The sequence below is a fragment of the Tachysurus fulvidraco genome, chromosome 1, assembly GCF_022655615.1.
Source record: "Tachysurus fulvidraco isolate hzauxx_2018 chromosome 1, HZAU_PFXX_2.0, whole genome shotgun sequence".
Taxonomy (NCBI): domain Eukaryota; kingdom Metazoa; phylum Chordata; class Actinopteri; order Siluriformes; family Bagridae; genus Tachysurus; species Tachysurus fulvidraco.
Window position 1 is genome coordinate 3,178,667 of NC_062518.1, and position 16,275 is coordinate 3,194,941.

General features: G+C 43.3%; 2 protein-coding genes across 3 annotated transcripts in view; one reads left to right on the top strand and one right to left on the bottom strand.

Annotated features, from left to right (window-relative positions):
• cebpg (CCAAT enhancer binding protein gamma) overlaps positions 1-5,862 on the bottom strand; it is a 6,704-nt gene extending 842 nt beyond the window's left edge. Inside the window, exons 1-4 of one of the 2 annotated variants that reach the window (XM_027167634.2) lie at positions 5,704-5,859; positions 3,168-3,412; positions 2,386-2,617; positions 1-1,847 (exon numbers count right to left, since the gene is read on the bottom strand). The exon at positions 1-1,847 is cut by the window's left edge and continues 842 nt beyond it. In XM_027167634.2, coding sequence (XP_027023435.1) covers positions 1,482-1,847; positions 2,386-2,502 — 483 coding nt within the window. In that variant the 5' untranslated portion in view covers positions 2,503-2,617; positions 3,168-3,412; positions 5,704-5,859 and the 3' untranslated portion in view covers positions 1-1,481. Of the gene's footprint in view, positions 1,848-2,385; positions 2,618-3,167; positions 3,413-5,703 lie in introns of both variants that reach the window. The other variant, XM_027167633.2, reaches the window with a different exon arrangement.
• Positions 5,863-9,314: 3,452 nt separating this feature from the next.
• Positions 9,315-11,099, top strand: cebpa (CCAAT enhancer binding protein alpha). Its single transcript, XM_027167632.2, has one exon. It carries the CDS (start codon positions 9,571-9,573, stop codon positions 10,474-10,476), a length of 906 nt encoding a protein of 301 aa, XP_027023433.1. The 5' UTR covers positions 9,315-9,570; the 3' UTR covers positions 10,477-11,099.
• The last annotated feature ends 5,176 nt before the right edge of the window (positions 11,100-16,275 follow it).

Genomic DNA, 16,275 nt, shown 5'->3' on the forward strand with positions numbered 1-16,275 from the left:
CCAACACCCCAGACAGCATGCGTCCCACCCACTCCCTCTCTCTTCCTCCCTCCTTCTCTTTCTTTCTTTTTGTCTGTCTATCTATCTATTTATGCCCAGGATAGTTTTGTAAGAAGGGTTTGAGGCTCAAGTGCAATTTAACGGCTTTTGTTAACGCCAGCACTGTCTGCTGTCTGCTCTTGGGTCTGATGCAACATGCTCAGCACGCTGTCTGGCTCTTTCTGTCCCAGGACAGGAACACGCCGTCTCAAAAAAAAATAAAATAAAAAAAGCTTCTGGTTCTTTTGAATAATCTGGTGGATTGTTCAACAACAAAAAAATAAATCCAACATTATTTACATCGGTATGTAATTTAGGGGTGGACGAACCACAAACACGTCCCACTCCCGTGTTTTCTAGAACGCATCGAACGGCGACTGATCGAGGACGTTAAGAGGAACCGTTGACACGATTAAGGTCACGTAGCACGGCGCGTGTGTGGAACGTTAAAAAAAGTCGTCGGTCGACAAGCGCAAGACGAGACGTGACGTTCTGTCGACGCGACTCGTGACAGGTCACACGTGCTGCACGGTCTGAGACACAGCTGTGCGTTTCCGATATTGAAAAGTCGTCCGTCACGTCACATCGGTAGAAGAGCTTAGTACCGAATCGAGACACGTCACACAAAATACGCCAGGTTTCAATACGGAAACATTATTTTATCATCCACCCCTGCGATTTCATTTCACCACAGCTGAATGTTAACCAAATTTACACGACAAGTGTCAATTCCACGATCGTGCACGTCCCGCGCTGACTGACTCGACTCTTGGTTTCAGTGACATCTTCAGAGTAGAACCAAAAAGATCATATCGTACAAAGAGACAGGGGAATCCCCTTAAAAACAGCCTTAAGGTATCGTTTCAATTTGTTTTGTCTTGTCTTTGCCGTTGCCTTGTGGGACATGTTTGGAGCAGCTTTTATGGACCTGACAAGCTGCTGCGGACCTGTGGCGAGGTGTTTGCCAAAAAAAACAAAAAAAAAACAAACAGCATCCCAAAAAAAAAAAAAATTTATATATAAAAAATCTTGCCTGGTGACTTGCTGTAGTCTTAAACAGAACAAAATCCGACCCTACGGCATTCCTAAGCTCTGCTAAAGCTTTTCCGCATTCCCTCCACGCTTATTTACACGCCATGTCAGAAGGAGAACGATTCTGAATGAAGGAAAAGAATGAGAGGAATCACAGAAAACCAGTGAGCTGAGAGAAAAACGACCGATTCTGATCCGGATCCTTTTCTTTTTCATTTTTTTTACTTATGGTCCAAAATGTTAAAAAAGTTTAATATTTTTCATTATCTGATGCCTAAAAGGGAAAGCTTCATTCTTCTGAAATGCAAATGGCCTAAAAAAAATAGGAAATTCTTGAAAATTTCCTTTAAGAAAAGGTTAAAACAAGATATTATGGTACAGAGTTGCAGCCCCTGATGTGTGACTCGATCTCACTGGTTGTTGTTGTTGTTACAGAGGTCTCCTGGGGTGACTGTTGCCGTGGTAGCAGGCTGCACGTTGTCGGCCAGGTTGTGCGCGTGCTCCAGGAACAGGTCTTTGAGCACGCTGAGCTCTTTACTGAGCAGCTTGATCTTGGCCTCCAATCTCTCGTTCTCTTCTTTGAGCTCGTTGACGCGCTGCTGTGTGTCCTGCGCCTTCTGCTTGCTGCGCATGCGGCTCTTTTTCACCGCCAGGTTGTTGCGCTCGCGCCTCTGCCTATACTCGTCGCTGTCCTTGTCCATGTTTGTCTTCTTCATCTTGCTGGGTGGCGTGGCTTTGCCACCTCCCCCGGGGCTTACTGGAACGAGTTGTGGTACCTGCAAGAGAGAGGTGGTTTATATTGTTATTGCCATTTTAGTCGCCGTCACATGATCGCCTGCACACCATGTCAGTGTCACTTGTACTGTGTACTGGAGGGCCATGAACACCCTCGTGGACACGGGTGGAACCCAGCACGGGCTCGAACCCGAGTTCGGGATCAAACCGAGATCCGTCACCTTGATCTCCGGTGTGCTTTCCATGAACTTTAATGTATTTGACTCTACAGTTTTTTTTTTTATAATCTATCAGAAATAAAGTCTGTGCCTACAGTGTGGTAGAGTTTATGTTCATGTACATTAGGGGTTTTTTTTTGTGTGTGGAGGCGGCTAAAAATGTTGAAGATGGTATGTGGTGATGTGCACCAAGCTAAACATCAGCAAGAAGAACAATAAATAAAATACACACACACATATATAAGTATTTATTTATATAATTGTTAATAAACACATGGCATACCATGTATACAGCATGCATGTATATAATCACCTTAGTCTGTGCAGGTGTGTGTGTGTGTGTGTGTGTGTGTGTGTGTACCTGCTGCAGTCCTGCTGTAGCTCCTGTAGAGTTTGCGACGCTATGAGCTTGGCTCTGTATGACGCTCACTCCGTTCTGATCTGTGTTGGTTAACTTCTGCTGCGGCTGCTTGCTCATTTGGATCCGCTGCCTCTCTCACGCGCTCACGTCTGCACCTTCGCAGGCTGCCGGTGGTGCCGAATGCTGTCTGCAAGCTGGTTGAGGCTGGTTGCGACTGCGCGCCTGTACGCTCCTGAGTGGAAAAGAGAAGCGGAGTACGAACTGTCATCGGAGCATCATCGCGTGCGACGTTGCCAGGTCTGTGCGATTTCCGCAGGAACGACTCGACCGCTTTTAAACTACCGTCCTTTCGAATTACAGTTAATCATTTTAACCTATTTACATTTTCCCCTTTACAGCATGGGTGCTCTTCTTAGATCTCCCTATACATGACATTATAATATTACATCCATGCTGGTTCTGTAAACCTCAGGCTTCGACATAAAACGGATCTATTTGATATCTCGTATTTAATTTGGTCTTTTTTTTTATGCACCAGGCATTTTCTCTTTTTTTGGGATATGACCAAAAAAATAAAATAAATAAACCCAAGATAAAATGCGTGAATGTCAAATTCCAACATATAATTATTAAGATAAAGAATCAAACTTTTTAGAGGGAATTAAAAAAAAGGTATGTAATTGACATAGTTGCATAAGTTTACACACCCCTAAACTAATTTTGTTGGAGCAGCTTTTGAGTTATAATAAGGGCACAGCCTGTGCACAGCTGCTTCAGCTCACCCCAGAGATTTTTAGATGGTTTCAGGTCTGGGATTTCTTGGCAGCCTCCCTGGTATTGCTAGGGGACAGGTACGAGATTTTGGAGGGACGTCCGGTTCTTGGTGACGTCACCGTGCTGCTCCATTTCTTCTACCCCTCTCCTGATCAATATTCTTCAACAAGCGAGATATCGGCACGCTTCGTAAGCTCTTTGCGGACCACGGCTTAAAGCGGTCGGACGAAACCAAGATGACGTGAAGAACATCCTACAGAAACGGATGATTTTTATTTGGGATTAATCACAATTATTTCAACATGGACAGTCGAGGACTCGGCCTGAGCTGTGATTAAACGATCGCCGTTTTCCCGACGATCGATCCCTGATCAAAATCCTTCGCGTCACTTATCAGTGTAATGAAAGAAAGTAAGGAAATGGGGATTTAGAAAACGGTATCACAAACATGATGAGAGGTTCTAACATGGATTCTGGAAACTTTTAGCACACGCCATTTTTGTTTTCCGAGCAAGTGTAAATAAATTCATCATCACTTATAATTGGGTTTATGTACATTTTGCTCTTGGATGTTTATTAGTTTATATAAAAAAAAAAATCTCATATGCAGGGTGCCAATAGTTTTGGAGTTGACGGTAATAGTTCTACTGTGTGCATCCTGTCAGTTTAAAACCAGATGCAGTGTCACGCCACAGCATACCATCAATAACACGGGTTAATGTTTAATGTAGCAGCTCATCTACCTCACATCTCTCTCTCTCTCTCTCTTACATCTCTACCTCACATCTCTCTCATCCTCAACCTCACATCTCTCTCTCTCTCTTACATCTCATCTCCCGCTCATCCTCAACCTCACATCTCTCTCTCTCTTACATCTCTACCTCACATCTCCCTCTCATCCTAAACCTCACATCTCTCATCTGTGTGCTCCCTGTCCCTCTCTACCTCACATTTCTCTCTCTATGCTTCCTCCCTCTCTCTCTCTCAGTGTTTGTGTGTGCTCCCTCTCTCTCTCACTGTGTGTGTGCTCCCTCTCTCCCTCACTGTGTGTGTGTGCTCCCTCTCTCCCTCACTGTGTGTGTGTGTGTGCTCCCTCTCTCCCTCACTGTGTGTGTGTGCGCTCCCTCTCTCCCTCACTGTGTGTGTGTGCGCTCCCTCTCTCCCTCACTGTGTGTGTGTGCGCTCCCTCTCTCCCTCACTGTGTGTGTGTGCGCTCCCTCTCTCCCTCACTGTGTGTGTGTGCGCTCCCTCTCTCCCTCACTGTGTGTGTGTGCGCTCCCTCTCTCCCTCACTGTGTGTGTGTGCGCTCCCTCTCTCCCTCACTGTGTGTGTGTGCGCTCCCTCTCTCCCTCACTGTGTGTGTGTGCTCCCTCTCTCCCTCACTGTGTGTGTGTGTGCTCCCTCTCTCCCTCACTGTGTGTGTGTGTGTGTGTGTGCTCCCTCTCTCCCTCACTGTGTGTGTGTGTGTGTGCTCCCTCTCTCCCTCACTGTGTGTGTGTGCTCCCTCTCTCCCTCACTGTGTGTGTGTGTGTGTGCTCCCTCTCTCCCTCACTGTGTGTGTGTGTGTGTGCTCCCTCTCTCCCTCACTGTGTGTGTGTGTGTGTGTGCTCCCTCTCTCCCTCACTGTGTGTGTGTGTGTGTGTGCTCCCTCTCTCCCTCACTGTGTGTGTGTGTGTGTGTGCTCCCTCTCTCCCTCACTGTGTGTGTGTGTGTGTGCTCCCTCTCTCCCTCACTGTGTGTGTGTGTGTGTGTGCTCCCTCTCTCCCTCACTGTGTGTGTGTGTGTGTGTGCTCCCTCTCTCCCTCACTGTGTGTGTGTGCTCCCTCTCTCCCTCACTGTGTGTGTGTGTGTGTGCTCCCTCTCTCCCTCACTGTGTGTGTGTGTGCTCCCTTTCCTCTCACTGTGTGCGTGCGCGCGCTCCCTCTCTCTCTCACTGTGTGTGTTTTCTCCCTCTCGGTAAACGCGTTGCTCTCAGTTGCATCATCATCGCTCGCGCCGCCTGTTTTTTTTTTTCATGGTGTGTACGGAACAGGAAACCGTGTCCGCGCGCACAACTCAACACGGGCTTTTACTTTAATCCGTTTTAACAAAACCGGTTTATTTTAAATCCGACTCGAGTTACACGGTATATAAGCTCGTTTTATGTGTCCCATACCACGTAAAACCATAACAAAACAAAGCTAAACGAGCTAACAGGCTTACATCAGTTACCCGAGTGTTGCTTCATACGTAACTCAACAGGAATGACGGGGAATACCGCTAGCTTAGCATTTAGCAAGCTAGCCGTGCTAACTTCAGCTCTATTGTGTCCTATAGATCAGAACGTCGTCGTGTACAAACACACGGCAGGTTAATAAATCATCCGCACCGCCTTTATAAATCACACGCCGAAGCCATCAGACGTGTTTAATAACAGCAGCCGTGCGCGAGCTGTTTTACAGACGTGTTCTCCTCAAGTTAGCCAGTTAGCAAGCAGAAGGTTCCAGAACCAAACACACAACTCTCTCCTTGTCATTTACACCGTTATATAAACACTTTCCTTACCTTATCAAGGCTTAAACCTTGTCCACCACCCACAAGTCGTGCGATTAAACACGTGAATCGTGTCTAAACAGGACGGAAGCACCGACACACGCTGTTATTGTTTGGTTCTCACTAAGCCGAACCTGGGAGTATTGCGAAATCTTTTCCCTTTTTTTTTTTCTTTTTTTGACCATGTAGGGCTATCTGTCTGTTTAGCCAATCACAGAGGAGTATCTAAGTTGATGACGCCATACCGCACACGATTGACAGCTACGCTGAGCAATCGAATGACGCTGTGCACTTTAGGGGCGGGGTTTATTTTTTTTTATTTTTTTATTTATTTTTTTATTTTTTTTTTATGTAACAGGATCAGCCATGAGGTCATGCGGGATAGTTTAGAAGCTGTTATTTTTACAGACGATAAAAGTGTACGATCGGGTCGTGTGTATAAAAGTAACAAGTAAACATGCACAAATTGTAGAAATACGCACAAATTGTTTAGCTCAGAATAAGTGCGGTGCAATGGTTTAAATGTATTTTTTTTTAATTATACACGATAGCTGATGCATTAATGCATTTGCAGCAAGTGACTTTTTACACGCGCGAGCACACACACATACACACACACACACACAAACACACACACATACACACACAAACACACACACACAAACTCTCTTTGTCTCTCTCTCACACACACACACACACACACACACAAACCCTCTCTGTCTCACACACACACACACAAACTCTCTGTCTCACAAACACACACACACACACACACAAACCCTCTCTGTCTCACACACACACACACACACAATCTCTCTGTCTCACACAAACACACAAACTCATACATACATACAAAAACGCTCTCTCTCTCTCTCTCTCTCTCTAAAACACAAACTTTTTCTCTCTCTCTCTCTCTGACACACACACACACACACACACACACACACACACACACACACACACACACACACACACACACACACACACACACACACACACACACACACACACACACACACACACACACACACACACACAGAAGTCATACCAGGTAAGGTCTCTACAGTGGACACAAACATTTCAAAATGTGTATTTTAGATCCAACACACTGAGGTCAGGGTTACAGAATAAGATTAAAATGATTAACTCTATCCAAAAACCCCAACGCAACATATTCAGCTTAATGCCAAGATGTTATGAAACACTGATAATTAATATTCATAAATCAATGTCTGTGTCTATTTTGCTGATATATAACTTAGAATAAGAGACCATTTGTTTAGATGTAAGGTAAAACTGCAACAGTTTAAAGTGTTCCATTTGTTGTGATCTGTAATACTTTATATTCAGTAAAGTGCACAGCTTTTGAAACAATAATAAAAAACTAAGAATACATACTTTAATAAAACCCAACGATTTATTTAGACACATTAGGCTATAAAAATAATTAGTGCATAATCAGGAAATGTCTATATACCATAAATTAGACTATATTCACAGTGAATCATTAGACGTGCATTAAATATATGATGTAAGAGTTATAGCCTAACAGCTTTGTAGATAAAGAAGCTTCAAAATGTAGAAGTCCCTCTGGATGAGCCCTCAATTGTTCTGTTTAGAAAAGCTCCATCAAATTGGTTTAATATGAGAAACTATTCCAGGTAGAGTGACAAAACTGCAACGTTCTGCTTTATATTCAAAGAAATATTGTCTATAAACCACTATTTGGATGATATTTATATGATATTGAATTGTTTGAGGTGATTATAATGCGTTGTGTATTCGATTCCTACGCAAATCCTCCTAGAACATTTTTGAGTTGAGGTGAGTTGAGTCAAGTCGAGTCTAATGTATGAGGCATGAGGCTCTGTCTTCATCAGATTAATACACACTCAGAAATTTTAGAAGCCTTAATGTTCTTCTTCTTCGTCTTCAGGAGGAGAAACACTTAAACGTAGTCTGTACAGTATGTAGAACCTTATATCAGTTTGTTTTAATGCCCGTTTAATTTCCCCCTGCTTCCCACGTCCCGGTTACATTTGATTAAACCGATTTAAAGTACAGGGTGTTGAAAAAATATAAAAGGAGTCAATATTAAACCTGTGCCCAAAGTATAGCCTCATTTCTCCCTCTGCGCGTTTCGGTTCGTGCCAAATACGCGCTGGGACAATAGAGGGAGCTGCGCACGCGCTGATCGGTGTAGAAGCGCGCGTGCCAGGGGCAGTTTCTGGTACGTTTTGTCACGTTGTTGTATTTTATCCAACCACCCGCGCGTTGAGACTGGAGATAGAAAGTTTACTTTAGGTGTCTGGGGTGAAAAAAAAGTATGTCAACACGAGCAAACGTTGTGTGTCTCTATGGACATCAAGTCCAAAATATATATAGGATCTCGCGCTAACGCCTTCAATTCACAAGCATGTATAAATGAAACGAATCATTTTTGGATTTGATTATCAACTCTTCATTAAAAAAATGCTTTGTTAGAACAGTATGTCAGTTTGTTATGAAACACTATGTCAGTCTTTCCCCCCTTTGTGCGTTCAGGTACTTATAGTACACCCAAGACAATTTACTCTACTAACTTAATTTACTCTTAACTTAATTTCGGTTACTTAACTAACATATTCAATGTCTAACTTAATAAAGCTTTCTGTCTGTTTTTGTCTATCTTTTATATCCATTTAGATTCATATGAAGTTTGAGATATACAGTCAGCCCTATATGATATATATGATTATGTATGTATATATGCATGTATGAGATATATGTTTATATGTATGTATGATATATACACTCAGCCCTGTATGAGATATATGTTTATATGAGATATACACTCAGCACTAACGCAGATGTTCAAGCTCCTGTTTTCTCTCTGAACAATTTGTTTGTATGTATGTATGTATGCATGCATGTATGTATGTATGTATGTATGTATGTATGTATGTATGTATGTATGTATGTATGTATGTATGTATGTATGTATGTATGTATGTATGTATGTATGTATGTATGTATGAGATATACACTCAGCCCTGTATAATATATTTGTATGTATGTATGAGACACTCAGCACTAACGCAGATGTTCAAACTCCTGTTTTCTCTCTGAACAATTTGTTTCTGCATACAAAGCAAAACACATGTATTCTTTAATCTCCGTTTTTCATCCTTGAATATTATTTTGTCCATTATTACACGAGTAGTAAAAATTAAACTAAAGTCATTAACCCGGGTTGTCTCTATCTCTGTTCTGTGTGTTTTATATCAGAATGAAAAAGCAGGTCATCCGTGATGAGTGCAATTCAAAATAATTCATATTCATGACGAAGTCTGAAAAAAAGATAAATCTTAGCAAATATGTAAAAGGTTATAGGTATAGCCTGTGTAAACGGTATTGCAATGGCTTACATTTAAAATGTGTAATGATGTTTGCTATTACATTGTCGTCTTTATCTGGCTATTTAAAATAACTTTGTCATCTTTATCGGGCTCTGTGAAATAACTCGGTCTGCGCTGTGTAGTGCTACGTGAGCTATGAACAGTCAGGAACGCTTCACGCCGGCGCATTAGGACCCAGGGTGCGCCCGCCCAATATGCACTTCTCTCTATATAAGACTGTCAGCAGCAGCACTGAGCGACAGATGTGAAGTCAAACACACACACGGACGGAGGCTGAAGTTTCTGCTCATCTGAGAATTTCCGTGACTCCCGCTTCGCTTTGCAGCAACAACTGGATCCGCTTCCCTGCGGTCAGGCTGACAAGTTTGCGCCTTCTAGAAAACTTTGTTGTTTTTTTTTTCCTATAAAGTAGTTTGACCCTGGTGTGAGCAAGCTGGATTCCCGGAGCCCTTCACCATGTCAGGGGGGTTTTAGGTACTCCATGGAGCAAGCAAACCTGTACGAGGCAGCCCCTCGGCCCCTGGTGACAAACCTCGCCCCGAGTGCGCAGAACGCCTACGGCTACAAGGACGACCTGAGCGCGATCTGTGAGAACGAGAACTCCATCGACATCAGTGCATACATCGACCCGGGCGCATTTAACGACGAATTCCTGGCCGACCTGTTCCACAGCAGCGGCGCGCGTCACGAGAAGCTTAAGCTGGCGAACGGCGGCGACTACGAATACGGCCACAGCCTGGGACTGGGCGCACCCGGGCCGCAGCACTCGTACGGCTGCGGAGTGGCGAGCTACGGTGACTCGTCCAAGCTGGAGCCCATGTACGAGGCACGCATGAGACCTGTGGCAATCAAGCAAGAGCCGCGCGAGGACAGCGAGGTCGGAGAGCTTGGGCACGCGCCACAGCCCGGCGCCTACCACCACCCACACCATCCACACCACCCACACCTGTCGCACCTGCAGTACCAAATCGCTCACTGCGCGCAAACCGCCGTGCACCTGCAGCCGGGTCACCCGACACCTCCGCCCACCCCAGTGCCCAGCCCGCATCACCAGCACCAGCACCATCACCAACAGCAGGGCGGCCTCGCCGTCAAAATGATGGGCAGCGGGACATGCGACAGGCCCAAATCTAAAAAGAACGTCGACAAGAACAGCGCCGAGTACCGGATGCGGCGCGAGCGCAACAACGTGGCCGTGCGCAAGAGCCGCGACAAGGCCAAGATGCGCAACGCGGAGACGCAACAGAAAGTCATCGAGCTGTCGTCGGACAACGACAGACTGCGCAAACGCGTCGAACACCTCACGCGCGAGCTCGAGACTTTGCGGGGTATCTTCCGGCAGCTGCCCGACGGCTCATACGTCAAAGCCATGGGCGGCTGCGCCTAAGCAGGAAAGACTGTTTTTTTTCTTGTTTTGTTTCTTGTTTTTATTTGTCTACTTCTTTTCTTCTTGTTTTTGAAGTCTTGCTAATCCTGATGCGTTCGCTGGATATGTACAAGATCACAATTACTGAAACTGTTTCTATACAGAAGTCAGGCAGCTGCCGTCTACACGTGCCTTTTTGTACGCCATCAATGAAAAAACTCATAACACAAAAACTCAATAAGCTCCTCTTGGGACTCGCGTGTCCAGTAGGTCACGACTTTACATCAGCAGCAGTTGTATTGAAAACGTATTTAAAAAAAAGTATCAACGTTTGGGGCCTAAATGTTTAAAATGTGCCCATTTGAACTGTAAGAACTGCACGAGGCTTTTCTAAAAAAGCGTGAAAGGTGAAAGGTGCATGGATGGGAAACAAACAAACAAAAAAACTTCCATTCTTATTTTCCATGTTTTATTTGTTGTATGTTGGAATTTGTCTACAAATGGACTGAAAACGACATGCCAAAGCAAAGGACTGGAACACAACAGGCTACATTCCAAGCCTTGTACTACATACCAAAACTGTGCATAACTGATCATTTATAGTGGCGCGCACACACACACACACACACACACACACACACATATATATATATATATATATATATATATATATATATATATATATATATATATATATATATATATATATATATATATATATGTGTGTGTGTGTATGTGTATATATATGGGTGTGTGTGCGTGTGTGTGCGTGTGCGTGTGCGTGCTTACTATTTAGTGAAATAATGTGCGATTTGGGACGTAGCCAAAATCTTCATACTCTGGTGTCTTCCCTTCAGCTCGTGTGCACTATGCGTCGTGGGACTGTACCACCAGGTGAAGCACATTATTTGTTCTGAAAAATTGCCATAGGTTCGGGTACTGATGTGGAGGTGTGTGTGTGTGTGTGTGTGTGTGTGTGTGTGTGTGTGTGTGTGTGTGTGTGTGTGTGTGTGTGTGTGTGTGTGCGTGCGTGCGTATGTGAATTTGTGAGGGCGCTTTTTTACAGTCAAACCTTTGTATTTATGCAGCAGAATTGAGATGAAATGTGAAAAAAGGTGCCTCTATGCAATGGCTGTTTGCATGATTTTGCAGTAAAAGTGCTGTGTAGTCCATATTTACTATCATTTTTTTTTTGTATTCAGTGTTGGAGACTCCAATCTTAGTGCCTTTTAACATGTCTCCATCATCACCATCATCTTCTAGAGGAATGTTTTGAACTCTCCACATTAAAAAAAAAAGACAAGAAATATAGGCTACAACAAGGAACAGAAAGCACTTTGTACAAGAAAAACATACAACAGCCGCCATGTTGCAAATGTTATATGAATGTCTGTTATTGAAATACATCTCAAATGTAAAAATGACAAATTATAATAAAACAACATGCTCACCTAATGGGATTTCTTCCTTACCGGTAGATGGCGCTATTAAGTCATGTGCTCTGGATAAACACTGGATAAACGAGTGGGAGATTAAATATCAATCCAAAGGAAGTCACTCACCTGATTTAACCCAGTACTTAAGCTCCTCATGTGTAAGATCGAGTGTGTTGATGTATGACTGAGAAAGTATAAAAAAATGATGCAATCAGTGTGATACAGTCATCATATTACTCGATAGCAGGCAACATTAAAGTATTTGTAAAGCCACTATCCAAATGACTCTAAACAGCAAACCATCAACACTTCAGCTCAGCAATCACACAGATTTTTTTTACTTAGTTTATTAATCGATAGCAGGTTCAATCCTGTGCATTATAAAAGACAGCTACATCATACTGTATGCACAAGACAATCAATAATCAGACAATCGACCTTGATGCGCTACAGCTGACAGTTAATGTTGAACAAAGTTGTGTTTTTAAGAAATCTTCATCTAACAAATTTCTAGCATCATTAATCCACAATCCTATCGTAACAGATAAAGTATCTTATGTAGTTCCCAACCGTACTATGTGCTCACGAGCAGGAAAAAACACACAACATATAAATTATTTACATTGGCATTTCTCCATCCTCATCCTCAGGTCAGTTTAACATCGAGCAAGAATGCGTAGAAAAAAAAACAGCACAAATACATTAAATACATACATGCAATCAATGCTTTTCTGCGTTGAAGTCCCTGCAACAATCCTTTCTCTAACTACTGTAAATATCCCAAATATTTACAATCATGTAGCACATGTAAAGGTTATAAGAGCTGCGTCATCGGCGTCGTGCATGCCGTCGCTGATAAGCGCTATCTCAGTGGCTTTATGTCAGTACACGTGATTGATTAGGCCCTTTGTTAGGCTCTGAGTTGATCAGTATGTGATCTGGCGTTCGATGCTGCTGATCTTGTCACGTTGAGTAGCGTCTCAGACGAGGTAAAAAGCAGGAAATCGTGTGTGTGTGTGTGTGTGTGTGAGAGAGAGAGAGAGGGAAGGAATCAGATCTGTGTGTTACTGATAGTCACTAACGTTTATTCTGAAGTGATCACGTCTAAGCACTAAAGGCAACAGTGATGTCTATCTGAAGGCATCCGAATGAAGATAAAGCACAGTTTTGAAGCTAAAGTCTTCATCACATAATGATTGACACTTATACATAAGACCAGATGTGAGAGATCGCTCAGTTTAGTCAGGGAGTTTCTCTAACTGCAGCTCTGAGGATAGATCCAGCTTTAATTCAGTTTAATTCACAGGTCTATAATAATGCTGAGGATGACAGGGGCTGGAAAAGCAGACAAATGACATGAGACCACATTCATTTATAAGAGTAATTGTTCACATGCAGTAAGGAGATGTTTATGTTAATTTAACATTTATATTGGAGATGGAGTCAGAGGTACAGTAAAGCTGTAGGACTGATGAATGAAACACGGCACTGTGCTGCGTTTGTTTGAATTGTCATTTATTTTTGTCTAAGTTGAGAGAAAAAAAAGGAAGGCACACATTCTATTGTATCAGTCTGATGCAATATGGGGCGTGCAAACTTTTGCACCCAGCTTCATCGTAATTCTTGTTGGTTACTATTTAATATCGATAAATATAATGATAGTCTCTCTCTCTCTCTCTCTCTCTCTCTCTCTCTCTCTCTCTCTCTCTCTCTCTCTCTCTCTCTCTCTCTCTCACACACACACACACACACACACACACACACACACACACACACACACACACACACACACACACACACACACATTAAATCAGTTGACCAGATAGGCTTTCTGCTTTATGTACACCATATTGTCCAGGATTCTCTCTCTCTCTCTCTCTCTCTCTCTCTCTCTCTCTCTCTCTCTCTCTCTCTCTCTCTCTCTCTCTCTCTCTCTCGTACTATATCATTTATTTTATCTTCTTGCAGTTCATCTTTCTTCACTTTTTTTCTCTCTTTCTCTCTAGCGAGTACAGTTCTCAGGGCCAGTTTGATCGGCGCTCAGCTTCACATGTGAACGATATCTGAATGTCGAAGGCTGCGTTGAATCGTTCACCTCTTTGTCGTCCAACTTATGTCTTCAATCTGTTTCTCACTAACCTCTCTCTCTCTCTCTCTCTCTCTCTCTCTCTCTCTCTCTCTCTCTCTCTCTCTCTCCCTCATTTCAAACCCCTTGCCCTGTCCTGCCCTGTGTTCTTTTCCCCTCCCACTCATGCAACTTCTCTCCCACGCCAGTGCGAGGCTCCGGTAAGACTTTCCGCACAGATGTTTGCGCGCTCTGGTGCTGCTCGTAGCCAGGGACAAATCAGCACTGTTTAATTCTGCTTAATGACATGCAGTCCAATGACGTGTTGCTTGGACGAGCAACATCTTGATAGGATAGCTGAATGAATTGTGATGTGCTTCACACATTTACATGGCTGAGCTAAACAAACACAAGGACACGCAAGCCTCCAGGCCCGAAGCACGACTACGTACATCCTGACCCTGCTGACTGAAAAATATCATCATACAAATATGATTAAAAATGTTTTTCTTCTTCTTCTTCTTCTCAAATAGTGGGGTTAGGTTCCATCTCCGCATCTGCGCTACGTTTTCCAGTTTGTTTAAAAGCCGACTCCCGAACGGTCCGCTGATAAACAATGACTAAAAAGCCAAGGCGTGTCCTGCGGCTTGGATAGAATCTTCCGAGATCCGTTTGTCATCACGCCGATGTGTAAAGGCCAGGGTTTAACACCCAGGCGAAGACTGTACTCCTTTAGAAAGAACTATTTACAGCTGTCATCCTTTCTAACCACGTTCTGCGATGTTATTAGAAACGTACACAGAAAACATCTTAAAAGAAAAAAATGTTTTTAATAAAATGATTTATTTTTTTTCTCAGCTATTTAAGCTTAAAACAAATACAACTACACCCTCTTGTTACAGATGATCCCAAAACTAAGACCATTATTTAAATTTTGTATATTTATCTGACATTCTTGCTGACACAACATATTAGGTCCATAACTGACATTATTTAGAGACTCGTACTGGAGCTATTGAGGTTTTTGGATTTAATCCCATCCGACTCGAGTGTCCAAGGAAACACGCTAATACTCGAGTCAATAATAAATAAAAAAACTTTGATATTAATAGAATGTGATTTATAACAGTGTAACAAAGTGAAAAAAAGGAGATTCAGATACCCCCCTGTCGTGCTTCTCAGACCCCTGGGGGGTAGAAATGGCTTCCCGACCCGCTGCTCTAGATATCCGACGTGAACAGCCGCTCTGACTGAACGTTCTTGTTTATTCTACGACACACGATCGATTGAAATATAACTTACTATGACGTGAGGAGAGGCCACGTGTGTAACAGGACACAGGCACACATACTTGTTCAATGTTGTTCTGGGACGAATCCAAGAGTCAAAATACAAGACTAGAGCGAAGGTCCAAACAAAGGCAAGGACAAACTAAACAGGCAAAGGGTTTAAACTGGACAATATGGAACCACACACATGTACATGTCCATACAAAAAAAGAGCATCTTGGTTACATTTTCTAATAAAAAAAAAACTGTTTGTGCTTGAAACTGTTCTCTGTTTGATTGTAAACAGAATCCTGGGTTTGTGTAGTTCGAGGTTTCACACTGCTCCTACTTCACCTGAATCCTGGGTTTGTGTAGTTCGAGGTTTCACACTGCTCCTACTTCACCTGAATCCTGGGTTTGTGTAGTTAGAGGTTTCACACTGCACCTACTTCACCCGGGTTAACACTGAATCCTGGGTTTGTGTAGTTCGAGGTTTCACACTGCTCCTACTTCACCCGGGTTAACACAGAATCCTGGGTTTGTGTAGTTCGAGGTTTCACACTGCTCCTACTTCACCTGAATCCTGGGTTTGTGTAGTTCGAGGTTTCACACTGCTCCTACTTCACCCGGGTTAACACTGAATCCTGGGTTTGTGTAGTTCGAGGTTTCACACTGCTCCTACTTCACCCGGGTTAACACTGAATCCTGGGTTTGTTTAATTCGAGGTTTCACACTGCTCCTACTTCACCCGGGTTAACACTGAATCCTGGGTTTGTGTAGTTCGAGGTTTCACACTGCTCCTACTTCTTCCGGGTTAACACTGAATCCTGGGTTTGTGTAGTTCGAGGTTTCACACTGCTCCTACTTCACCCGGGTTAACACTGAATCCTGGGTTTGTTTAGTTCGAGGTTTCACACTGCTCCTACTTCTCCCGGGTTAACACTGAATCCTGGGTTTGTGTAGTTCGAGGTTTCACACTGCTCCTACTTCACCCGGGTTAACACAGAATCCTGGGTTTGTGTAGTTCGAGGTTTCACACTGCTCCTACTTC

Bases quoted from the DNA above. Each gene is read 5' to 3' on its own strand.
- cebpa (XM_027167632.2), top strand. From the start codon at position 9,571: ATGGAGCAAGCAAACCTGTACGAGGCAGCCCCTCGGCCCCTGGTGACA.